The 26822-nt window shown below is 32.2% G+C and overlaps 1 protein-coding gene and 1 long non-coding RNA gene across 3 annotated transcripts; one reads left to right on the top strand and one right to left on the bottom strand.

Moving 5' to 3' along the window:
• The first annotated feature begins 2904 nt into the window (after positions 1-2904).
• On the top strand, positions 2905-4569 carry LOC109815774 (LOB domain-containing protein 25). The gene is made up of 2 exons (XM_029274854.2): positions 2905-3329; positions 3808-4569. Exons 1-2 carry the CDS (start codon positions 3290-3292, stop codon positions 4305-4307), a joined length of 540 nt encoding a protein of 179 aa, XP_029130687.1. The 5' UTR covers positions 2905-3289; the 3' UTR covers positions 4308-4569.
• Positions 4021-6966, bottom strand: LOC114917015 (uncharacterized). Of its 2 annotated transcripts, none has more exons than XR_014433015.1 (3): positions 5374-6966; positions 5149-5286; positions 4021-4156 (listed from the first exon to the last, which is right to left on the bottom strand). It is a non-coding gene; the product is annotated as an uncharacterized LOC114917015 (long non-coding RNA). The 2 variants fall into 2 exon arrangements; XR_003805737.2 differs by having other exon boundaries at positions 5149-5260; positions 5374-6424.
• Between the last annotated feature and the right edge of the window lie 19856 nt (positions 6967-26822).

The following is a 26822-nucleotide window of genomic DNA, read 5'->3' on the forward strand; positions in this document are numbered from 1 at the left end:
CTAATTATTTTAATTATGATCCAATATTTATGATTTACCTTAGATGAAATTTATCAATTTTCTTAATTAAAAGGAAATGATACAATGCCACATATATAGTGATCATACTTCTATTATTTTTGTATTATATCTTATTTTCCTCACTGTTTTATTTTCTAAATAGAAATTTTATTAAAATTTGTAAAATTAATAATGTTATTTTTTTAATAATGTTATTTTTCAGGAAATTTGAGTTATGAAAAAAAAAAAAAAAAAAAACTACAATTTGGTTTTTAATATAAAATTAATTGAATTGAACAATGAACAACCTCAATATTAATTGTTTAACATTTTTTGTCACTACTTTGAAGTATAAAGTCTAAGAGTATAAATCTTGATAGGAAATTGAAAAATGATTTTTAAACTAATTTTGGATCAATTTGATTCAAAGTGATGGTTTGATTTAATTCAAAAAGTGTTTGATTATGTTCAAAGTGCTACCATAAGAAAAAGTTTAAGTTAGAATTAAAAAAAAAAACAGTTTAATTTGATTCAATATATAATTCAGTTCGAACTATAAGAATGTAGTGAGTTAAACTTAAAAATACTTTAATTCAGTTCACTTTAACTATATTTTAGTTTAGTTCACCTTGGATGAATTATTTATTGTATTTTAGTTTAGTTCTCTCATAATTTAGTTTAATTTTATAATTTGAACACTCCTACAAAAGGTTAATTGTAGTTAATAAAAAATACTTCATTAAAAGTGATAAATGATGTCTTTCAACAAAAATAAGTGAATATTTCGCACCTAAACATTATGGGCGAAAATTGCGGGAATTATATTTTAATTAAAAGAATTAGGAAAGATGCATGATATTCACTTCCTCATAACTTAGATACATTTTTATGTAAACACTATCAATCTTATACGTTCGTGTTTTATGACTTTTGAATTTGATAAGAATAAGAGAGGTGGATTCTATCTATATGTCCATACATTATTGTATATACTTCAGTATTTAAATATAGTTTTAGTTTTTGCATTTTCGAATTTAAATTTTAACCTTATAATAATTTTATTTCTTAGATTTTTGTCCCTATAAATTTATTCTATATAAGATTTAATCTTTATGTACTTTTATTTTGTTTACGTTTAGGTTTCCCTAGTATAACAAACATGGTTCTTGATAGTTATCCCTCGAAGAATATGTGTGGAATATTAGTGGAAAGGACAAAAGTTAAAAAATAAAAAATAAAAAATTATCAGAAGCATAAACTAAACTTTTAAAATATAGAGATCAAAACTAAAATAATGGTAAACTACCAGAATTGAAAATATTTTGAACTTACATGGAAACCAATAACATTTTAGATGCTTAAGGTTACCTCTATTCGGTATAACAAAGAGTTTTATTATTATTATTTTACAATAACAAAGGGGAATTGGCATAAAAGGAAAGAGAAATGAAGAGAATATGTATGTAGGAAAAGAAAAAACCAAAGTTTCGATATAGTCATTAGGTGTAGTTGGTTATGTTTTCTAATCAAAATGAAAGACTTACTTTTGTATATAAACTCATATTTAATACAAATTTCATTAATATACATTATATATAATTATCAAAATAAATCTCTAATTTTAATTATAGAATAATATTAATTACACTTAATAAAGTGTACTTAAGTTTTATATTAAAAAAAGGGGCTTAAATAAAGTGTGAAAAATATGATATCACTGGACTAGGTTTTATTTGCCTCAATCTATCTGTTCTATATAAGTGTAATAAGGGTTTACATTGTTTTCACCCACTATAAACCTACTATTTTTTTTATCAGTAAACCTACTCATTTATATGTATGTTTCTTAATTATATTTATATTTTTAGAAGAATGTAAAGAGAGAAAACAAACTATTCATTTCAATATTAAGGCAATACAAAAGCTGAGCTAAATTAATATTTAACAGACATAAATAACGTAACATGTGAATTCTATTTTATGCCTTTTAAAAATACAATTTAAAAGCAACAAAATAGAATCGAAGAGAATGAAAATAAAACTAACCTTCCGAATTACTTTCTCTCCAATTCCTCAACTTTATTGGAAAATATTTATATGTAGAGCTATAAATTAATGGATCAATACATAAACCGTTGCTTAAGGGAGGATAACCTGGTTTGCTTTGAATTACCACAAATAAAAACTAGTTATAAATACACATAGTATTTGATATGAAGAATATATAGAGTAGTTAGTGGGAGAGATTATTAGAGTTAACCTTGGGTACAGTATTCGATATTATTATAAAGGTTGTGTCATAGTCATTCTTTTTCACTTGTAGCCCCATTTATTGCACTTGTCTTTTGCTTTCTTTTCCACTCTCTCACTGGAAATGCTCTTTTTCTCCTATACTCTTTGTTGTTGCTTATCTAGTTGTCATTGTATTTGCGGGTTTTTCTCATCTTGTCCTGCAAGTAACTAGGGTTTTCCGTTTTCTCTCTGAACTCTCACATCCAATAGTGAATTCCCAAGACTTCTATCCCGGTGCTTGTAGACTTCTTTTTCACTGGCATTATTAAAGAATAGATCCTGAAAGACCCTTCTGCAAGAGAGAAAAAAAATAAAGGTATTGATCTAAATTACAATATCCTTTGTTCAATTAAACCTAGCTAGCTGTACAAGGTATAGTTTTTCCCAATTATATGTTTCTTTTTCTTCTTTTTGATTGGTTTTTGCCTAATAAATTTATGTTCTAAGGCTTGATCCAGGGTTTTGGTTTTTGGAAATTTTTGGAAGGAACGAAATTCTGGGTGTGAATGATGTATCATCCAACTCAAAGAGTTGAAAATAGAGAAAACTTTCACATGTCATATCCACAAATAAACTGAAAAGATTCCTGGTAGGTGTACCTTTTCATGAAGCCCCTCCAACTGAAAATCACAGAAGGCTAGACCTAAGGAGAGATGAGGAGAGACAGGGAGAGAAATTCAGGGAAGAAATTTATTAGTCTAAGATGAGGAAATCAAACATAGCACAATTAATAATACTGTCGTCTCACATGTACAATATTTTTCTATATTTATTTTATTTAATTTTCTCCCTCGTCCTTCTGTTGTCCTTGAGAGAAAAATGAAATTGAGAAAAAGGGTTCTGGGTAGTAGTCAGAAATTCTCTAATTCTCTATATATAGGGGCTCTTCTTTTCTATTCTTTTCATTTTTTAATCCACTAATTCAATAGTGGACTTTGATTCAACATAAAGACGGCTTAGGGATAAAAAGTAAGAGAAGTTTGAACAGTGGTAGAAAATGTTGTTACCGAAAAAGGAAGTAGCAGGATGTGCTTTAGGCAAGTAATGTCAGCCCCTAACCCTAGTTTTATACATGTTCAAGGAAATCTAGATATTAAATTCAGATTCGATATGTCCACTATATATACAATTAATTAAGCCGATGTTAGTTTTAATTAATTTTCAATAAATAGATATACAAGTCTGTTTGGTGATTTTCTTTATACTTTTTATTTTGTCCAAATTTAAAACTATATATTTTTGTGCTGCATAATTTATATATAGGATACTCTTTTTTACAAGGTTCAGAATATAATCAATTATATTATACTGTATTTCGATTTACATGTTAGCTTAAACATTTTGTACTCATGAGTTAGAGTACCTTTGGTACTACATATCTTTAGAGAATTTCCTTGTCGCTGATATAAAAAAGGACTATAATCAATGATAAGTTATTCAAACATCTGAGAGGGTTTATACATGTAATTAAATTGTCTAATTATTGTGTGTTTGATTCTAAATTGGTAATTGCAGAGAAGATCATGGCCTCTTCTAGCTACTCGAATTCTCCCTGTGCTGCCTGCAAGTTTTTGAGAAGGAAATGCATGCCTGATTGCATATTTGCCCCATATTTCCCTCCAGAAGAGCCTCAAAAGTTTGCCAATGTTCACAAGATATTTGGTGCAAGCAACGTGAGCAAACTTCTGAATGAAGTCCAACCCCACCAAAGAGAGGATGCAGTGAACTCTCTGGCCTATGAAGCTGAGGCACGGATAAAGGATCCAGTTTATGGCTGTGTTGGGGCCATTTCAGTGCTCCAAAGGCAAGTCATTAGGCTCCAAAAGGAACTTGATGCCACAAACGCTGATTTGATCCGCTATACCTGCAATGAAATGCCAACTACTCAAGATGGGAGAAGAATTGCTGATAGTGGAGCTTCTTCTCTTGCTCAATCTCCTGGTTATTATTACCCTTCTCCTTGGAACAATGATCCACTTGGGGATGGTTATCACAGAGGTGACAATAATATGTGATTTAGTTTCAACCATCTTAATTAACTAGTATGAAACTCATCCTATTATCCCGTTAGGGTTTCTTATTGTATAGTATTTAAGATCATGGGGTGGTATAGTCATAGTGTGGTTCTATAAGGGGCGCATAATAAATTAATAATGTATGTTCTTGTGAGGGTGCCCTTCATATTTCATAAAATTAATGTGTCTATTGTTATGAATGTAACTGAACTTGTACGTCTCTTAGCAGGCAAATAAATGAGAATTTCGGATCATAATAAAACCCAATTGTTATGTTGATTTATCATAGAAAGGGAAACCATCATATTTGTATACTTTTTTCAATTAATATAACCTCAATCTGACACTAAATTTTTATAATATTAATAATTGATTTTGCACATGTCACAAACATATATTTGTTTAATGTGTTACACTACTCCTTAATTATACTCTCTCTTAATTAATATTTTGTTGTCGATTAAAAGAAATATTCTTACCAACATATATATAATAAGTATTGTTACAAATATTGGATCAATATCCATACAAATACTTCAAAATCTATATTCTAGAATCAAAACAATCAAAGTTACCAGTTAACGTCCAAACAGAAAAAAAAATGATAAAAATGATTTACTATTAATTATATGCTCTCTAGACAACTAAATTCCCACTATATTTTCGCTTTTCTTTTGATGAGTAACATAACTAATAAATATATCAGAAATGGCCCCCACGTATAGCACTCCAAACCGACTATCATATTAAATTGTGAAAAATTGGCAGCTAAACAGAATCATATAGCTATTATTTTGATCTTCAATAACAATAACGTATATAGCACTAGTTGGGAACCTACCTTTTGGAGCATGATCACTCCTTAGCTTCCTCCTATGTACTCACTCAGATATTACTATTACGTACTCCGTGCAAAAATCATGATCTCAAAACGGCCTTCATAAAGAATCCAGCTTCACAAGCATATGTAATGGGTTACCTATGATGTTCAATTATCTATTTATATAACACCTAATAGTAATAATAGCACGCAATTCAAATCGCCATAAAGGAGAAGACAGATTACCTCCTATCCCGGTGTGCTTCACTTTTTCAATTTCACAACTTAAAGCCTTAATATGTGAACAAATGTAAGAGGGCTAATGCTATGGCAATTTTTTCAGCGTATAATTCTCCAACATATCATTTCCCTCCCACATAATATTGTACATGTTGGTCAAACGGGAACTGTTAATTTGTTGACTCTGTAGAAATTTTAATAAAATTATGAAAAAAAGAGAATATTATTTGTGATGTTTCCGTGATTGCATTTCCATGTCCTCTCTTCATTACAACATTATCATTATGATGAGTATCAAGTGTAAGTGGTACTGGTACTGATGCCTAGGGATGGAGGATTTACACGAAAGAGATTGTTCTGTTCAAGGGCATGTGATAAGGGTACATTGAACCTTTTTAGACAAGTTATGTGCATGGTGCGGATATAACGGGGCATTTTCTTCGCCCCCTTCGCTTACGCTGAGCCATGTGAATATTGTAGTCATTGCTAGCTCACTCCTCTCCTCTTTACGTACCTATACTATCACGTTTCTGTTAATAATATGTTCCTTCAACCACTCTTCTGTGTTATACATAGGGTGTTTCCTTGCATATTTATCTTCATCGTTTAGCTAGCTTCACCAGATACATTCATAATCTCATACAAACACAAAATTTTTATAAAAAAAAAGGTAAAGATCGAGATTCCCTTTCATATTCGTGGGTTTTTTTGGGGGCCTTTTTTTTCGGTTTAATGGTTTAATTAAGTTGCTATGATGGTTTTTGTGTTCTGTACGTGTGTCGATAATTTTTGTGAATGTATTCGCAACCTTCAGTGGTTAGGATTTAATGTGTTCGTACATGGAGTATTATTTCTTCTATGATTTAGTCAAAAGTAGGTCATCAGTGCTGAAATGAAAGAATATACATGAAAATTCCGAGTAGCATTAAATGATTTTTTTCCCTTTTAGGTCTGCATTATATAAAGTTAGGTAAAATTTAATGTTCAACTTGTCATATTAGCCGAAAAAGTGAAAAACACATACTATAAATTAGGTCAGGCTCTAAACCTTATATGACATTACTTTTAATCAAAGGGTGCATGATACAATCTGTTTAAGCTTCAAATAAAATTTAAACTACTAATTTTAAATTAATTAAAAATAATTTATTAACTCTTTATCTTGGATTTAGCTTTCAGTTTTTTTGTGATGTAAAATTATTTATTAAATTATCGTAAACAAATTTATTGAATAGTTCTTCTTATTTCAGAATGAAATAAATCAATTTAATCTTTATTGAGATATTATTGATTTTAGATAATTAATATTCTGAGCAATTTTAATTTTTGAAAAATATTCTTTCTACTGAAAAATAATTAATTAAATAATTAACATTAGATTATAAGCAGTATATCATATAGGATAAGAACAGAATTAGTAATTTTAAATAATCCAAAATGTCAATCACTACATATCATATCAATGTTCACTTATATGATTACCTTTAAAATTGTCAACTCTAAATACATTTCTAACTAAACTATCGACGGCTTTAGTTTATTCCAACACCTATATGTAAATTAATAAGATTTTGTATTTTAATAAGGATTAAAAAGATAGAAAACGACTAATAAATAGAAAAATAAGGTAGCTAGTAATTTCTAAAAAAATAGAAAATCGTAATGGCATACCTAATTTTTAGAAAGGAAATGTTTACTCCTAGTAATATCAATTACCTCTAGTTAAATTAGTAATTTTTTCTTTATTTTCTCTTTTGAAATTAAATATCTACGTTTAGTAAAATTTTGGGTGCCTTATGGGATAGGTAGCCTACTTCTACTAAATATATATATAAGCAAAACTCTATGATAAAAGTATATGAAGATATTTGATTATTTCATAAGTCTTGAATACTTTTAAACACTTATTTCCCTTAATAAAATTTTATTAAATACAAATAAATCATTAATAAATCATGCGTTTATATCTGAATAATTACATATACTAAACTGTAAAGAATTCATTTATAAACATATAATTTATAGTTATTTATTATTTACTTATTTTTTAAAAAGAAAATAGCCGTTAAAATGAAGACAAATGATAAAGTATTAACTATTTTTAATTGTGGATAAGAAAACAGATATTTTTAAATTGTAGAGTTATTATCACTAGGATGGTTGGAAGGAGTTAGAATAGTTAGACATAAAGAGAATACATTCGATTCTCTGCAAATTATCTTTATCATTTTTACTTAAATAAAATAAATTTTTAATTTATTTAATGAAAACTTTCCATCAATAGCTATTGAAGAAAAAAAAAATGCTATATTTCTCGCATGGATGTTTAACAGTTTATAATGTCTTTTCTTTCTCCAAAAATGACTCCAGACAATTTTAAGGAATAGGTCGAATAGAATAAGATATCCTCAATCCCTGATATCTAAGGCTTTACTTATTTATTTGAGATAAGATAATTGTAAGTGCTTCGTAAATATATAAAATAAATTAAGCACCATTCACTTTTTCCTATTTTTTTTTAAACAAGTAAAGGAAAAATGATTCACGTCAACTTTTACTGTGAATTAAAGAGAAAGCGGTAAATGCATACTCAAAACCTTTTAGTTTTGCACATATCTCCAAAATGCATTGATTTAAATTAGGGAACAAGAAGAGAAAGTTAAGCTTTATGCATGCCTTAGAATTCGCCTTTGAAGAATTATACTTGTCCTTTCTCTGCAACTCATGTTTTCCCCACCACAATAGAACTATGATGACAATGTGCTCCTGTCTCATTTACTCGATTCATCCACATAATTAAAATGATATCAATTAATTTTCTTTCACATTAAATTTACCCTACTGTTTATCAATAAGGCTAAGAAGGTTACACTTATTGTTGTTGGGGGGGTTTGAATTTGATGCAGAGGCTTGGTTCTATATCTATACACGTGGGATTACTTTGGAATTTAACAATGAATACCTTTGTTTGGGTTTGGAATATTTTTGCTTCTCTCTTTGTCCACATATGTAAATTAAAGTGTGTATGTAGAAATACACGGGGAGAGAAAACAGGTGAAGAGTTGGGAGAGAGAGGGACTAGAGAAGTAAAGAATAGACAACATATTGACATGGAAAAGATACCAAATGTTTCCCTTTGTCATGCAAAACTGAGCACGCGTACTGAGCAACATTTCCATAATAGGTTTGTTTTAGTACGTGTATGATTAAGCTTGCTTGGGAAAATAACTTTTTTATCACCTTCTTAAAATGGTTTTTTTATAAAATAAATGAAGCTATTTTTTATTGAATTAATTCCAACTAAAGTTTTGCACTTACTTTTTAAAATTGTGCATTTTGCAGGTTGTTTCACTTGTGTTTGTAGTCTTATAATAATAAAATTTATTAACTATGAAAGATGGTAGCATGTTTTTACATTAATTCACACACTTGGAGTTAATTGAGTAATTTGGACTTGTACACTATTTTTTTTAACTGGATCTATGTTGAGAGTCATAATATGTCATTAACTCTTGTCTAATAATATTATAACTATATTTCCATTCTACCAATTTGTTTGTATCAAAAAATAAATGTATATGTTTTTCATCTTAAAAGTTATCCATTTTTATTTTAATCTAGTAAATTTTGCAATTAATCACTCATGTTATTGAAATACATAATTATTTCAAAATTTTCGCATGAATAAGTTTCATAAATAATGACGTGATTAATAAATCTTGAACAAATAACTTGATTATGCTATTTTATTCTTCAATGGAATAAATTTAATATTCTAAAATATAATTACCATGTCATAATATTAATTATTAAAAGTTATTTATATTTATATTATAATATTATATATATTAGTACATTATTTAAAATTATTGATATAGATTATAATGATATATAATATATATTTTAAAATATTATTTAAAGTTAATAGTAGAATTATCTATAATTATATGTAGATTTATATCATTATATATTATATCTATAGAAATATTTTTTTAATGTTAATGTATGTAATAATTATAGTAATAAATATTTATATTCAATATAAAATTATGAACTAATTAATAAAACAACGTTTAGAGATAAAAAAAATATATATATATATATTGTAAGAATGTAAAAGCATATTTTATTTTATAACAAAAAGTATTAATTAATTACTTTATTTGGAAATTTACAAGACTTTCAACAGAAAATATTATAGTTCATTTAAGGATATATAAAACCAAATTAGCAAAACTGATTGTTTTCATAAATCACCACAATAAAACCCCAATTAGGTATTGTTGAATTCACTGGGCGACAAAATGTATGGAAATTCATCATGTTGATTCACTCTCAAAATGAATGGGCCACCCTTAACCGCCCAAGATCGCTTCCATCCCAAAAGTTATATCACAATGACTTGGTCACTTTAGTTTGATTGATTGATGAGACAAGTGACATGCCCAAAATTAAAGCCCAGTGAGCTCGGGCACATGCCAGGTGAGCAAAAAGTCTTTATTCCTGCCTCATTCATTCAATTCTAATTAATTCTTCTTGTACTTTTTGGAGCAACAAAATTCTTCTTCTAAGAATCATGATTACCATTGGATGTATATACAAATGTCTAAAGCAAATTAATTGAATAATGTGGTATTCTATGACGTTGATAGAATTTTGTCAATTTAACATGCTAAATGAGCCACCAGGAATAGCTTTTACTTAGCAGGTTTTCTGTTAATTTGTTTCTTGGTATAACATGAATTGCTCTTCAATTTTGTATACACACTAATACACACATGTAATTATTATTATTTTTTTACCATAATATCTTTAAAGTTGGAATTTATGACATTAAACCTACTTTGAGTTAAAAGATTCGTAAGCAAATTTTGGTTGTATTTGAAATAAGTAATTATAATTTGCTATTGCTTATTTCAACAAATTAAAATATTTTTTTTAAAATGTTTAGTAATAATAATTGATGATTTCATTAGTGGGTGTCTAATTTAATATATTATTATTATTATTTAATTTTGTTATGTATTAATTATTTTTTTTATATAAATGTTCAATTATTATATGTACATAAAAATGGCTTTTCAGCCATATAAATAAAAGAAATATGTAAAATAAAAAGTTTAAAAATTATTTGTCGAAATAAATAGTTCGTGTCACGTTGGAATTTTGGAAAAAAAATACATAATCGGGTGTGCGTTTCTCGTTCAGACAAATTTTGAGATAATATTACATTAATGCATGTGTGTGAACCACCTCTTTTCTTGATAACCCATTTATTATTCAACCTACTTGATATTATTACTCCCATCATCCAAGGACAACCATCATTGTTGTTTGAACACTTTAAAGACAATACCCTCAAACCAGATTCAATGACACGAAAAGTCTGATATGCATTCATTAAATAATGTTTTACAACCATTTACGCATCAGTCTTAGTGTGAAATCTCAACCTAACACAAAATTCATCCCCCACCCCATGAACCAATGATATCAAAACCGGTAAACCATGTTTCTTGGTTAGGGTGGAACCAATCAATGTATGTGTAATGTGGTATGGAATTCCAAAATGGCATTTGAATTTACCCTACAATACAAATAATGTATGTTATTTTTTACAATATATACTACAAAATAAGAATGAGAAAAAATTCATTACCTTGTTCATTATTAGTAGGAGGTTTTGTGTCAAATGGCGATTGAACATTTGTCATAGGGTCAAGGTTTGCATCAAAATCAACTTCAACATCTATGTTAAATGAGCTAGCATCAGGAATGTTCGCTTCTTGACATTCATACATCATCGTCGTCACTTAAGTTTATTGTAAATTCAACATTCGAATCAGGATGATTTGGATGGGGAGAAATAATTTCATGTGTCTGTTCGTAACTTTGAATGACATCTAAGTGTTCTTCAATAACGGGGACATCATATATATCTCGCATTGATCTACTGTTAACATTTGGATTAGTCTAATTTGTAATTACATTAGTTAAAGAAGTCAAAGGACCAACAATATCAAGTTTAACATATAACTCAATCATAGTGTTATTAAATTGACTTTGAAAAGCGTCGAGCACATGACCTTGATGTCTTCATCATCTGAAATATCATGGCCTTCCTACTTTGGTGGTTTAATGGATTGAAGATGTTGAGATGATGGAGATTGTTAAGATGATGGAACATATTGAAGACTCCTCAAGAGTGATTTAGTTTTGATGATACATTATATAGATTTTGCTTAAAGCTATGCAAAAAGATATTGCATTGATTGTGATAGATATAGGCTTTTGTTTGATGATGATGATGATGAATGCTTAATTAAGGAACTAATCAAGTTATTTTAAGAAACCAAGAATTTGATTTTTTAGTATTTCCATGAGTAAACATAAAGTAATAGATTATCTTGAAAAGGGTAATTTACTACCAAGTGTTTAAACATAGAATATGACTTGATTCAAACAAGAGTTTTCAAGGTAACTTTGTTAATCAATTACCATTCATGGTAATAGATTACCAACTCTGTTACTAGAAAAGGATATTCAAATGTCCTCTGGGTTAATAGATTATCACGTTTGTTACTGAAAAATGATTTTGTTAGTCAAATAGCCTCGTATAACTTAAGAGGTGGGGGTGAATTAAGTTTTCCAAATTCTCCTCTTATAAAACTTTTCCGAATTACTTTCTTACAAATTCAATTCCTAAGATAAATTTATATGTAAAGAATGAATGATGATGCAAACTACTTAATCACAATTTGTTAGAAAAGAATGGCACAATCCAAGAGGGGGGGTGAATTGGATTCTATGACCCTTTAAAAATTATCAGAGTATTTAGGATCTTTATTTCACTTTTAAACTTTTCTAAGACTGAATTTTCAAATGAATCTCTTCTAAAGACTTGTTATGAAAATATGAATGCAATATGCTCACTTGATTACAACATAATGAGGTTCAACAATAATGCTCTAATTCAGATTTAAACTGACAAAATTCACATACACTTGTTAATCAAGTTTTATCTTCTTTAAAGTTCAACCAAGAAATTACACAATGTAAAAGATAAGGTAGAAGAAGATTGCACAAGTCTTTTATACTGGTTCAGCCACTCCACATGTGACCTACATCCAGTCCTTAATCAACACCTGATTAAGATTTGTTCCACTATCTTAAGCAAGAAGGTTTACAAGCACACACACATGCATATACTTCAACACAAAAGATAACCACTTTCTTGACCCCAAGAAAGCACCCCTTGTAGAACCCACTACAAGAAACCTTACCACTTGAGAAACCCTTCTCAAGATTTTTACAAAGATTCACAAAGAATAAAGGAACGAATTCACCTGGAATTCTTGAACAAATCTTTATCTTCCCCTTTCAAGAATATGATGATGATTATCTTCTCACAAGCTTTTCACAAATGTTTTCACTCTTGGATTTCACAAAGAAAACTCTCCAAGATGTCACAAAGACTCCACAAAACGTTTTTCACAAATTGATTATCAGTTCTAACTCTTGTCTGAAGTTTCTCAAAATTCAAAACTATTTATAAAAGTTTCAGACGTAGATAATCGATTATTTTAAAGAATAATCGATTATTTTGTTCTTCAGGTTTTCTGGAAACCAACCAAGAACAATATAATCGATTATTTTGCTGGATAATCGATTATTCCAGAAAGTTGTTCCTGGGATAATCGATTATTTTGGCAAATAATCGATTATTGCAGCAAGGCATCCCATTTTGCCTATTGCTGGAATAATCGATTATATTTAACAATAATCGGTTATTTTGAGTTAGTACTTAAAACTTCATTTTAAGTCTCAAAATAACTTTTCAATGTTTTAACTCATCATCATATACTCTCTACTTAGTTTAGATATAGATTTGATTATGCACAAAGCATACTAAGCACACACAATATAAAATCTCATTCAAAACAACTTAATTTCTAAACTCTATTACATTGCTCCATTACATAGCATGTTCTTGACTTTTCTTTGACTTTGTTTTTGTGCTTCCAAGTTGTAAGTTGTTGTTGTACACTTGTGTTGTGATCATCAAAACTTCTTTAGGCTTCAAGCTCTCCTAAGCTCAACACAATTAAGAAGAAGTAATTAAAAAGTGTAGGGAAAGAAGAATTGCAAACTCAATTTATACTGGTTCGGCCAATCCTGCCTACATCCAGTCCTCAAGTTTCCTACTTGAGATTTCCACTATTCTTGTAACTCTTACAAGACTTGAATCCTCCAACACCTTGGAACTCCCTTTCCTTGTGTTGAGATCCAAAAACCAACAAGGAGAAAAACCCTTTCTCCTTTACAGATCAAATGATCAATTGATTATAATGTAGTAACTCTCTTTGAAGAGTAGATTTTACACTTTGATGATCTTAAAGAACTCTTTAGAGTTTTTTGCAAATGACTTTGGCCAAGGAGTTTTTTTAATAGATTTACATTTGAGTTCGTCACCTATTTCTGAAAAATTATAGGTATTTATAGACAATTAATTCTTAGGTTGTGTCTTTCCATGAAGAGTTGTAACTCTTGATAATTTTTCAGAAAAGATACTCTGGTAATCAGTTACAAGACTTGGTAATCGATTACAACGGTTTTAAGTTCAAAAAATTTGAAACAATGTATCTTTAAAATTCAAATTTTTGAAGTTTTCTTTTCTGGTAATCGATTACAAGGTCTGGTAATCGATTACCATAACACATTTTGTATTCAGAATTTGAACTTTGAAGTTTTCTTGTTCTAGTAATGGATTACAAAGTCTGGTAATGGATTACCATAACATATTTTTGCATTGTTTCAAAAACTTTTATATAGAAAACTTCATATCAATAATATCTTTTACAGATCTCTTTTAAGAAATGATTTGAACTATTCTTTAAAGCTTTTGTTAAATCCTTCAAAAACATTTTTACTTACTTTCAAAAGATTTAAAACTTGCTTAAATTTAAAGAGATTAATTTGAGGTTTTTGAAAACTTATTCTGAAGGCCAAGCATACTTGCAATTCTAAAAGAGTATTTTACATTCTTAGCTAAGTTGACAAAACTTATCTATGTAACACTTGAGATCTTGTTCTTGCATCAACTTACTTTAGCTCAACCTTGATTCTTCTTCAATGCTTTATAATCACTTTGGCATCATCAAAACATTTGTGCATATTTTCTTCCACATTCTCCCCCTTTTTGATGATGACAATTAACTGTAAAGGGAAGGAAACTAGAACAGTGTATTCCGATGACTCCCCCTTAAACTCCCCCTGAGTAAAGTATTGATTGATGTTATATTTATTTTTACAAAAGGAGTTGTACTTATGTTTTGAAAAAGATTATAAAGATCAATGTTTATATTATAAAACATAAGTGCCAAGTTGAGCATGAAGAATATTTTTGTCAAAAACTCAAGTGTAGATAAAATATATTTTAGTCAAACTTAGCCCAAAGTAATGTTAGACAAAAATTTTCCTTTCCTTTGCGGTCTTATCTATCTCTCCCCCTTTGACAACATCAAAAAGAATATAATAACAAAATTATCCAAAGGTAAAGAGCAAGCCAAAATATTAACCAATGTTAACCAAGCTAAACATGATGTCAGGCCTACTTGCTTACAATATTTACTTTGGCTTGAAGTCCATTATTGATGCATAGGCAAGTAACATTATAATGGATTCTAGTCTTGCTATAGGTGCATATGTTTCTTCATAATCTATGCCTTCTTCTTGATTGTATCCTTTAGCAACTAGTCTAGATTTGTTTCTTATGACTATACCATGTTCATCAAGTTTGTTTGTAAAAATCCATTTAGTTCCTATAATTGGATGATTATTTGGTCCAGGGACTAGTTTCCATACTTGATTTCTCTCAAATTGATTTAACTCTTCTTGCATAGCATTTATCCAATGTTCATGATTTAAGACTTCATCAATGTTCTTAACTTCTATTTTAGAAACACAAACCATATTATTGCATGCTTCTTTTAGAGAGTGTCTAGTAGTTACCCTTTTTGATATATCTCCAATGATATTTTCAAGAGGATGATTTCTTAAGATTTTCCACTCTCTTTGAGGGTTCATGTTTGTTTGATCTTCTTGGATTGTTGAATCCTCTCTTCCTTCATCTTCATTATCATTTTGAGTTTGCTCATGAATGTAAGTGTCTTTAAGGCTTTCTACAATATCATCAATAATATCTTTTCTTGGACAAACAATGTTAGTCTCATCAAATACAACATGAAATGATTCTTCTATAGTCATGGTTCTTTTGTTGTATATTCTGTATGATTTGCTATTTAAAGAGTATCCAAGAAATATATAGAGAAATCATCTACTAAGACAAGACCATAGTAACTTCCACCAAAGCTCATAGTTCTAGAGGGTCCAAACAAGTCCATATGCAAGAGTTCTAAGGGTCTAGAGGTTGTAACTATATTCTTTGGTTTGAAAGATAACTTTACTTGTTTCCCCTTTTGTCATGCATCACCAAGTTTATTTTTCTCAAATTTAATTTTTGGTAATCCTATTTCTAAATCTTTTGAGATTAATTTATTTATGTATTCCATGTTTATGTGAGAAATTATTTTATGCCATAACCATGATTCATCATCTTTACTCACAAGACATTGAGAATGACTCATATTTTTCTCTAATTTTATCTTGTATATATAGTTTACTCTAAATCCTATTATTTTAACATGTTCATCATTTTTATGTTCAACAAGACATTATTGTGAATCAAAAGATACAGAGAAACCTTTATCACGTAATTGACTCACACTTGATGAACTATGTTTAAGACGATTCATAAGTAAGACAATTTCTATGTAGGTTGAGAAATTTGTACCAATTCTTCCAATGTCAAGTATTTTTCCTTTGTTGTTGTCTCCATAGGTTACATGTCCACTTTTCTTAGGAGTAATGTCAATGAATTTTGAAGTATCTCCTATCATGTGCTTGGAACATCTGTAATATCCATTTTATTATTATTATTTATTAATGGCATTTTCGTAAATTTTTATAAAGGTATAGGGTGGGTCGTTACATTTTTGGTATCAGAGCTGGTCGAGTCTCTTTAGGGTTTGTGGGAAATGGTCTTGTTATGTTTCTGTTGTGTGGAAATGGATTTTGGAAAGGAATTCCTTATGTGTTTTGGTGTAAACTCATGGGTTCCTTGATCTTTTATCTTGATTAGGATGGTCGGTAGGGGAAACCATTTTAATCCTTCTTCAGGTGTGGATGAGTGGCAGATTGCTCAAGCTATGGAGTTAATTGCTGCTGCTATTGGACAACAAAATACTTTGTTAGCTCAGATGGAGACCAATCGGGCTGCAGCTGAAGCAGCTAGGTCTGAGGTACCTGATGAGTATAGGGGCTTGTCAGAGTTCAGAAAAGGGAATCCTCCCCAATTCACAGGTGTTGATGGACTTGAAGTTGCTGATCAATGGATTGAGGAGATGGAGAAAATCTTCATGGTGATGCATTGTCCTGAGGAGAGGAAGCTAGTTTATGTTGTTTATATGTTGGTGGGTGAGGCTAGTTTCTGGTGGAAAGGTGCTCAAGCTATGATGGAGGCTAGAGGGGAGGCGATAAATTAGGAAAACTTCAAAAAGGTATTCTTAGAGAAATATTTTCCAGATAGTGCCAGATATGCTAAGGAAGCTGAGTTTTTGAGACTACAGCAAGGAAATATGTCAGTACAAGAGTATGTGGTCAAGTTTGAACGTTTGGCTAGATACTATTCTCAAGCTATCTCTGAAGCATGGAGATGTAGGAAGTTCAGTGAGGGTTTAAGGTACGAGTTGAAGAAAACTATTGTTCCTATGGGGATTGTGGAGTTCCCAGTTCTAGTTGAAAAGGAAAAAATAGTTGAGAGATTTGAAGGAGGAAATAGAGTGGCAAAGGGTACAGAGGGATCATCTGGATTTGGGAGGGGGAAACATCCTCAAAAGAGACCATCTCAGTTTCAAATTGGAAATGCTAATAAGAAACCAATGGGGACTACTACCACAAGAGCTGTTCAGAGTATTAGATGTTACATCTGTGGAGGCCCACATATGATGAAGGACTGTCCTACAAAGAACTATACGTGTTTTAAATGTGGCAAGGTGGGTCACATGGCCAAAGATTGCAATGTCAGAAATACTCCAGCTAGAGAGAACCAGAAAGTGGATCGACCTACTGCAGCAGGTCGTGTTTTTGCTTTGATAGGTACTGAAGCTAAAACGTCATCTGAGCTGGTAAAGGGAAAGGGAAAAGCTGATGGTAATGATATTTCTATTCTATTTGATTCTGGTGCATCACATTCTTTTATTTCTTATGAATGTGTGGCAAGGTTAAATTTGGTTGTGAGTTCCTTGTGTGTGGATCTAGTTGTTTCTACTTCAGCTTCAGGTTCTATTTTGACTTCTGAGGTTTGTTTAAGATGTCCAGTGGAGGTGGAAGGGCATTGTTATAAAGTGAATTTGTTTTGTTTACCTTTATCCGATTTGGATGTGATTTTAGGGATGGATTGGCTTTCTGCCAACAGGATTTTGATAGATTGTTCAGAAAAGAGATTAATCTTTCCTACTGTTGAACAGGAGAGATTTATTTCTAGTGGACAGGTGGATGGGTTGTTGAAGGGTGGAGCTCTTGGGTTTATGATCCTATCTTTTATCAGTGTAGAGAATGAAATGTTGTTAAATAGTATCGATGTTGTCAGAGATTTCCCAGATGTTTTTCCGGATGATGTTCTGGGGTTACCACCAAAGCGAGAGTTAGAGTTTAGTATTGATCTTATACCAGGGGCGGGATCAATGTCTATTTCTCCTTATAGAATGGCACCAGCGGAGTTATCTGAATTGAAGAAGCAGGTTGAAGAACTTTTGGAGAAGCAGATGATCAGACCTAGTGTATCTCTATGGGGAGCACTCGTGTTATTGGTAAAGAAGAAAGATGGTGGTGTGAGGTTATGTGTGGATTATAGGCAGTTAAATAAATTAACAATCAATAATAAGTATCCATTGCCAATAATAGATGATTTGATGGATCAGTTGAGGGGAGCTTCTGTTTTCTCCAAGATTGATTTGAGGTCTGGGTATAACCAGATTCGGGTAAAGGAGGAGGACATACCAAAAACTGCTTTTAGGACTCGGTATGGCCATTATGAGTATGTTGTTATGCCTTTTGGAGTGACGAATGCTCCAGCTATTTTCATGGATTATATGAACAGGATTTTCATACCCTTTCTGGATAAGTTTCTGGTGGTGTTCATTGATGATATTCTGGTTTATTCTAGATCTATGGAAGAACTTAGAGAACATCTGAGGATAGTTTTGTAGGTATTGAAGGAGAAACAGTTATTTGCAAAGTTGTCAAAATGTGAGTTTTGGCTATCTGAAGTTAAGTTCTTGGGTCATGTGATTTCTGCACAAGGAATTGCAGTTGATCCTACTAAGGTGGAAGCGATTTTGAGGTGGGAGCGTCCAAAATCAATTACTGAAGTTAGAGGTTTTGTGGGATTGGCTGGCTATTATAGAAGATTCATAGAAGGATTTTCTAAAATAGTTATGCCTTTGACACAGCTGACCAGGAAGGATCATCCTTTTATATGGACAGAGGAGTGTGACAGGAGTTTTCAAGAGTTAAAGGAAAAGTTGACTTCGTCTCCAGTGTTGATTCTGCTAGATCCTAATAGATCTTTTGAGGTTTATTGTGATGCATCTCATCAAGGTTTAGGATGTGTTCTTATGCCAGAAAAGAAAACTTCAAAAAATTTGAAACAATGTATCTTTAAAATTCAAATTTTTGAAGTTTTCTTTTCTGGTAATCGATTACAAGGTCTGGTAATCGATTACCATAACACATTTTGTATTCAGAATTTGAACTTTGAAGTTTTCTTGTTCTAGTAATGGATTACAAAGTCTGGTAATGGATTACCATAACATATTTTTGCATTGTTTCAAAAACTTTTATATAGAAAACTTCATATCAATAATATCTTTTACAGATCTCTTTTAAGAAATGATTTGAACTATTCTTTAAAGCTTTTGTTAAATCCTTCAAAAACATTTTTACTTACTTTCAAAAGATTTAAAACTTGCTTAAATTTAAAGAGATTAATTTGAGGTTTTTGAAAACTTATTCTGAAGGCCAAGCATACTTGCAATTCTAAAAGAGTATTTTACATTCTTAGCTAAGTTGACAAAACTTATCTATGTAACACTTGAGATCTTGTTCTTGCATCAACTTACTTTAGCTCAACCTTGATTCTTCTTCAATGCTTTATAATCACTTTGGCATCATCAAAACATTTGTGCATATTTTCTTCCACATTCTCCCCCTTTTTGATGATGACAATTAACTGTAAAGGGAAGGAAACTAGAACAGTGTATTCCGATGACTCCCCCTTAAACTCCCCCTGAGTAAAGTATTGATTGATGTTATATTTATTTTTACAAAAGGAGTTGTACTTATGTTTTGAAAAAGATTATAAAGATCAATGTTTATATTATAAAACATAAGTGCCAAGTTGAGCATGAAGAATATTTTTGTCAAAAACTCAAGTGTAGATAAAATATATTTTAGTCAAACTTAGCCCAAAGTAATGTTAGACAAAAATTTTCCTTTCCTTTGCGGTCTTATCTATCTCTCCCCCTTTGACAACATCAAAAAGAATATAATAACAAAATTATCCAAAGGTAAAGAGCAAGCCAAAATATTAACCAATGTTAACCAAGCTAAACATGATGTCAGGCCTACTTGCTTACAATATTTACTTTGGCTTGAAGTCCATTATTGATGCATAGGCAAGTAACATTATAATGGATTCTAGTCTTGCTATAGGTGCATATGTTTCTTCATAATCTATGCCTTCTTCTTGATTGTATCCTTTAGCAACTAGTCTAGATTTGTTTCTTATGACTATACCATGTTCATCAAGTTTGTTTGTAAAAATCCATTTAGTTCCTATAATTGGATGATTATTTGGTCCAGGGACTAGTTTCCATACTTGATTTCTCTCAAATTGATTTAACTCTTCTTGCATAGCATTTATCCAATGTTCATGATTTAAGACTTCATCAATGTTCTTAACTTCTATTTTAGAAACACAAACCATATTATTGCATGCTTCTTTTAGAGAGTGTCTAGTAGTTACCCTTTTTGATATATCTCCAATGATATTTTCAAGAGGATGATTTCTTAAGATTTTCCACTCTCTTTGAGGGTTCATGTTTGTTTGATCTTCTTGGATTGTTGAATCCTCTCTTCCTTCATCTTCATTATCATTTTGAGTTTGCTCATGAATGTAAGTGTCTTTAAGGCTTTCTACAATATCATCAATAATATCTTTTCTTGGACAAACAATGTTAGTCTCATCAAATACAACATGAAATGATTCTTCTATAGTCATGGTTCTTTTGTTGTATATTCTGTATGATTTGCTATTTAAAGAGTATCCAAGAAATATATAGAGAAATCATCTACTAAGACAAGACCATAGTAACTTCCACCAAAGCTCATAGTTCTAGAGGGTCCAAACAAGTCCATATGCAAGAGTTCTAAGGGTCTAGAGGTTGTAACTATATTCTTTGGTTTGAAAGATAACTTTACTTGTTTCCCCTTTTGTCATGCATCACCAAGTTTATTTTTCTCAAATTTAATTTTTGGTAATCCTATTTCTAAATCTTTTGAGATTAATTTATTTATGTATTCCATGTTTATGTGAGAAATTATTTTATGCCATAACCATGATTCATCATCTTTACTCACAAGACATTGAGAATGACTCATATTTTTCTCTAATTTTATCTTGTATATATAGTTTACTCTAAATCCTATTATTTTAACATGTTCATCATTTTTATGTTCAACAAGACATTATTGTGAATCAAAAGATACAGAGAAACCTTTATCACGTAATTGACTCACACTTGATGAACTATGTTTAAGACGATTCATAAGTAAGACAATTTCTATGTAGGTTGAGAAATTTGTACCAATTCTTCCAATGTCAAGTATTTTTCCTTTGTTGTTGTCTCCATAGGTTACATGTCCACTTTTCTTAGGAGTAATGTCAATGAATTTTGAAGTATCTCCTATCATGTGCTTGGAACATCTGTAATATCCATTTTATTATTATTATTTATTAATGGCATTTTCGTAAATTTTTATAAAGGTATAGGGTGGGTCGTTACATTTTTGGTATCAGAGCTGGTCGAGTCTCTTTAGGGTTTGTGGGAAATGGTCTTGTTATGTTTCTGTTGTGTGGAAATGGATTTTGGAAAGGAATTCCTTATGTGTTTTGGTGTAAACTCATGGGTTCCTTGATCTTTTATCTTGATTAGGATGGTCGGTAGGGGAAACCATTTTAATCCTTCTTCAGGTGTGGATGAGTGGCAGATTGCTCAAGCTATGGAGTTAATTGCTGCTGCTATTGGACAACAAAATACTTTGTTAGCTCAGATGGAGACCAATCGGGCTGCAGCTGAAGCAGCTAGGTCTGAGGTACCTGATGAGTATAGGGGCTTGTCAGAGTTCAGAAAAGGGAATCCTCCCCAATTCACAGGTGTTGATGGACTTGAAGTTGCTGATCAATGGATTGAGGAGATGGAGAAAATCTTCATGGTGATGCATTGTCCTGAGGAGAGGAAGCTAGTTTATGTTGTTTATATGTTGGTGGGTGAGGCTAGTTTCTGGTGGAAAGGTGCTCAAGCTATGATGGAGGCTAGAGGGGAGGCGATAAATTAGGAAAACTTCAAAAAGGTATTCTTAGAGAAATATTTTCCAGATAGTGCCAGATATGCTAAGGAAGCTGAGTTTTTGAGACTACAGCAAGGAAATATGTCAGTACAAGAGTATGTGGTCAAGTTTGAACGTTTGGCTAGATACTATTCTCAAGCTATCTCTGAAGCATGGAGATGTAGGAAGTTCAGTGAGGGTTTAAGGTACGAGTTGAAGAAAACTATTGTTCCTATGGGGATTGTGGAGTTCCCAGTTCTAGTTGAAAAGGAAAAAATAGTTGAGAGATTTGAAGGAGGAAATAGAGTGGCAAAGGGTACAGAGGGATCATCTGGATTTGGGAGGGGGAAACATCCTCAAAAGAGACCATCTCAGTTTCAAATTGGAAATGCTAATAAGAAACCAATGGGGACTACTACCACAAGAGCTGTTCAGAGTATTAGATGTTACATCTGTGGAGGCCCACATATGATGAAGGACTGTCCTACAAAGAACTATACGTGTTTTAAATGTGGCAAGGTGGGTCACATGGCCAAAGATTGCAATGTCAGAAATACTCCAGCTAGAGAGAACCAGAAAGTGGATCGACCTACTGCAGCAGGTCGTGTTTTTGCTTTGATAGGTACTGAAGCTAAAACGTCATCTGAGCTGGTAAAGGGAAAGGGAAAAGCTGATGGTAATGATATTTCTATTCTATTTGATTCTGGTGCATCACATTCTTTTATTTCTTATGAATGTGTGGCAAGGTTAAATTTGGTTGTGAGTTCCTTGTGTGTGGATCTAGTTGTTTCTACTTCAGCTTCAGGTTCTATTTTGACTTCTGAGGTTTGTTTAAGATGTCCAGTGGAGGTGGAAGGGCATTGTTATAAAGTGAATTTGTTTTGTTTACCTTTATCCGATTTGGATGTGATTTTAGGGATGGATTGGCTTTCTGCCAACAGGATTTTGATAGATTGTTCAGAAAAGAGATTAATCTTTCCTACTGTTGAACAGGAGAGATTTATTTCTAGTGGACAGGTGGATGGGTTGTTGAAGGGTGGAGCTCTTGGGTTTATGATCCTATCTTTTATCAGTGTAGAGAATGAAATGTTGTTAAATAGTATCGATGTTGTCAGAGATTTCCCAGATGTTTTTCCGGATGATGTTCTGGGGTTACCACCAAAGCGAGAGTTAGAGTTTAGTATTGATCTTATACCAGGGGCGGGATCAATGTCTATTTCTCCTTATAGAATGGCACCAGCGGAGTTATCTGAATTGAAGAAGCAGGTTGAAGAACTTTTGGAGAAGCAGATGATCAGACCTAGTGTATCTCTATGGGGAGCACTCGTGTTATTGGTAAAGAAGAAAGATGGTGGTGTGAGGTTATGTGTGGATTATAGGCAGTTAAATAAATTAACAATCAATAATAAGTATCCATTGCCAATAATAGATGATTTGATGGATCAGTTGAGGGGAGCTTCTGTTTTCTCCAAGATTGATTTGAGGTCTGGGTATAACCAGATTCGGGTAAAGGAGGAGGACATACCAAAAACTGCTTTTAGGACTCGGTATGGCCATTATGAGTATGTTGTTATGCCTTTTGGAGTGACGAATGCTCCAGCTATTTTCATGGATTATATGAACAGGATTTTCATACCCTTTCTGGATAAGTTTCTGGTGGTGTTCATTGATGATATTCTGGTTTATTCTAGATCTATGGAAGAACTTAGAGAACATCTGAGGATAGTTTTGTAGGTATTGAAGGAGAAACAGTTATTTGCAAAGTTGTCAAAATGTGAGTTTTGGCTATCTGAAGTTAAGTTCTTGGGTCATGTGATTTCTGCACAAGGAATTGCAGTTGATCCTACTAAGGTGGAAGCGATTTTGAGGTGGGAGCGTCCAAAATCAATTACTGAAGTTAGAGGTTTTGTGGGATTGGCTGGCTATTATAGAAGATTCATAGAAGGATTTTCTAAAATAGTTATGCCTTTGACACAGCTGACCAGGAAGGATCATCCTTTTATATGGACAGAGGAGTGTGACAGGAGTTTTCAAGAGTTAAAGGAAAAGTTGACTTCGTCTCCAGTGTTGATTCTGCTAGATCCTAATAGATCTTTTGAGGTTTATTGTGATGCATCTCATCAAGGTTTAGGATGTGTTCTTATGCAAGATAGACAGGTTGTTGCCTATGCATCTAGGCAGTTAAAGACTCATGAACGAAATTATCCTACGCATGATCTAGAGTTGGCTGCAGTGGTTTTTGCTTTGAAGATTTGGAGGCATTATCTCTATGGAGCAAAGTTTGAGGTGTTCAGTGATCATAAGAGTCTGAAATACTTGTTTGATCAAAAAGAGTTAAATATGAGGCAAAGGAGGTGGATTGAGTTTTTGAAAGATTATGACTTTCAGTTAATGTACCATCCAGGTAAAGCGAATGTGGTGGTAGATGCTTTGAGTAGAAAATCTCTTCATATGTCTTACATGATGGTTAAAGAGATGGAGTTGGTAGAGAAATTCAGGGATATGAATCTTAATGTTGTGATTGCCCCATGTAGACCCCTAAAATTGTCCGGCTCGGAAATAAGACTCGAAGACTCTCGAAGACCGAAGGAAAGTCAGCCAGAAGGACTCCTGGAAGACCCTAGGATGATTATTCGTAGGTTTAGAAGTCTTAGAGTAGCTTAAAATAAAGATGTGGGAGGATTGAAGCTCAATACGGCCTCCTAGAAGTTCAGTATGGCCATACTGAACAATTTGAACTACAATACGGCCGTACTGAAACCAATACGGCCATACTGAAGCTTTTGAACTTCAGTACGGCCGTACTCAAACCAATACGGCCGTACTGAAGTTTTTGAAACTTCAGTACGGTCGTACTGAATTCAATACGGCCGTACTGTAGTTCAAATCTTCAGTACGGGCCGTATTGATGTCAGAGGCCGTACTGCGCCTCACTCCTATATATAGGACGTCATTTGGACGTCATTCCACACTTTTCCACACTTCTTGGACTCTCTTCTTGAGTATTCTGGGGTTTTTGAGCAGTGTTCTGCCCTAGGAATCTCTCTGAGAGCCGATCCGACGAAGTTCTTGAGTCACGAGCCATTTGCTTGAGTCTCGAACCTAGTCGAAGGGAAATCTTTTTGATTTCCATAGTAAAGATTAATTTTTAGGGAAGGAGCGAGCGTGTAGTGGGAGGGAGCGCCAAAAAGCCTCCTAACATTTGAATATATAAAAGCACGCTTCAAAGGTTTCTTCTTCAAAATCCTTCCTTTTACTGCTTTCTGATTGTTGCATCGCATGTTTAATTTATTCATGTAGATATCTTATTCATAGCCGTTTATAATAAATAGGGGTAATTTAGTAATTTTACACTGTTATTTATGAAATAATCCGTCATAGGGAACCCGAAAGGGGCGTTGTGGGGTGCTAACACCTTCCCCGCACGTAACCGACTCCCTTACCCGACTCTGGTTGTAATGGCCAAGGTTGATTTATGAAATCAATTGCCTTATCCCTTTTTCCAATGTTTTGAGTAAAACATTGGTGGCGACTCCAAGAACCCTTCTTTTTGCGAAAACCACTAATCCATGGAGGGTCCCGCTTGGGATTAACATGGATTGGTGAATCATTTAATAAAATTGTTAGTTCGATGAGGTCTCAGTTTGAGAATAAGTCGTTCTAACAATCCATCATCTTTTCAAAACTTAAAAAGAGTCCGACCATCGTCGCGAATGCCATAGTCCGTTTCGGCGGGTGGCGACAGATGGCGACTCCACTGGGGAAGCCTCGAGAGTCAGTCCCATTTAGTGATGGATTATTTCTAAAATAATAGTTTAAAATTACTTCATTACCCATCGCTTGTATGATAATATGTTTTATCTATGTGGGTTTTAATAACTGTTGAATGTTTAAATTTTCGCAATTGTTTGAAATATAAATTGCACACAAACCTTTGCACACAACAGTTCCCTCTATACCCGGGGGCATGAGTGGAAAGCCATAGGGAGTGGATGTTAGTACGGCCGGTTGTCGAATGGGTCTATAGGTGCCCGTAGACCGTTGTCGGAAAGCATCACTCAAGGTGATAACCATGAACTCAAGTCCGACAGTGCGTTGGAACTTTCCATCGACTTACGACGAGAGGAATTGGGTCCCTATAATGGGGGCACCTTGGGGGCCTCAGACCAGTGAGAACAGTTAGAACCTCCTTGAATATGCACTTTTCTGCAGGATACCCCTACCTCGTGATTCGCTCGTGACTGTTCGTGGATGAGTGAATTGTTTGTGCATTGTTTATGTGACATTGTTTGAGCATACATTGCATTATTTAAACATACAACATTCTTTTTTTTTAGAATAAAATAAATAGGAATAAGAATCTTCCATTACATGGTGTTAACATCTACCTTCATCACATTCATATAGGTAGTTTCCCTTTTCACCCAAAAAATACAAAAAACAAAATATCCAAAAAAAAATATATTTATCCAAACCAAGCAATATCATGCATCATCTTAGGAGCATCCCGAAAACATGATAATGCTTAGTTGAATAAACACAATGCATGCATATTCAACGTCATCATCTCATGTCATGCATTCTTATCAAAGATCATGGAGGGATCTAGGTTTGCATTTCATACATCCCTCCCAATAAATCATTAATAAACATTAATAAAAAGAAAGAATTAATCGATGCGTATGTTCAAGATGGATCGCACGCCATTTGTTATTAAGTGTAAGCCA

Source organism: Cajanus cajan, chromosome 4 (genome assembly GCF_000230855.2).
Source record: "Cajanus cajan strain Asha chromosome 4, NIPB_CcT2T_4, whole genome shotgun sequence".
Taxonomy (NCBI): Eukaryota; Viridiplantae; Streptophyta; class Magnoliopsida; order Fabales; family Fabaceae; genus Cajanus; species Cajanus cajan.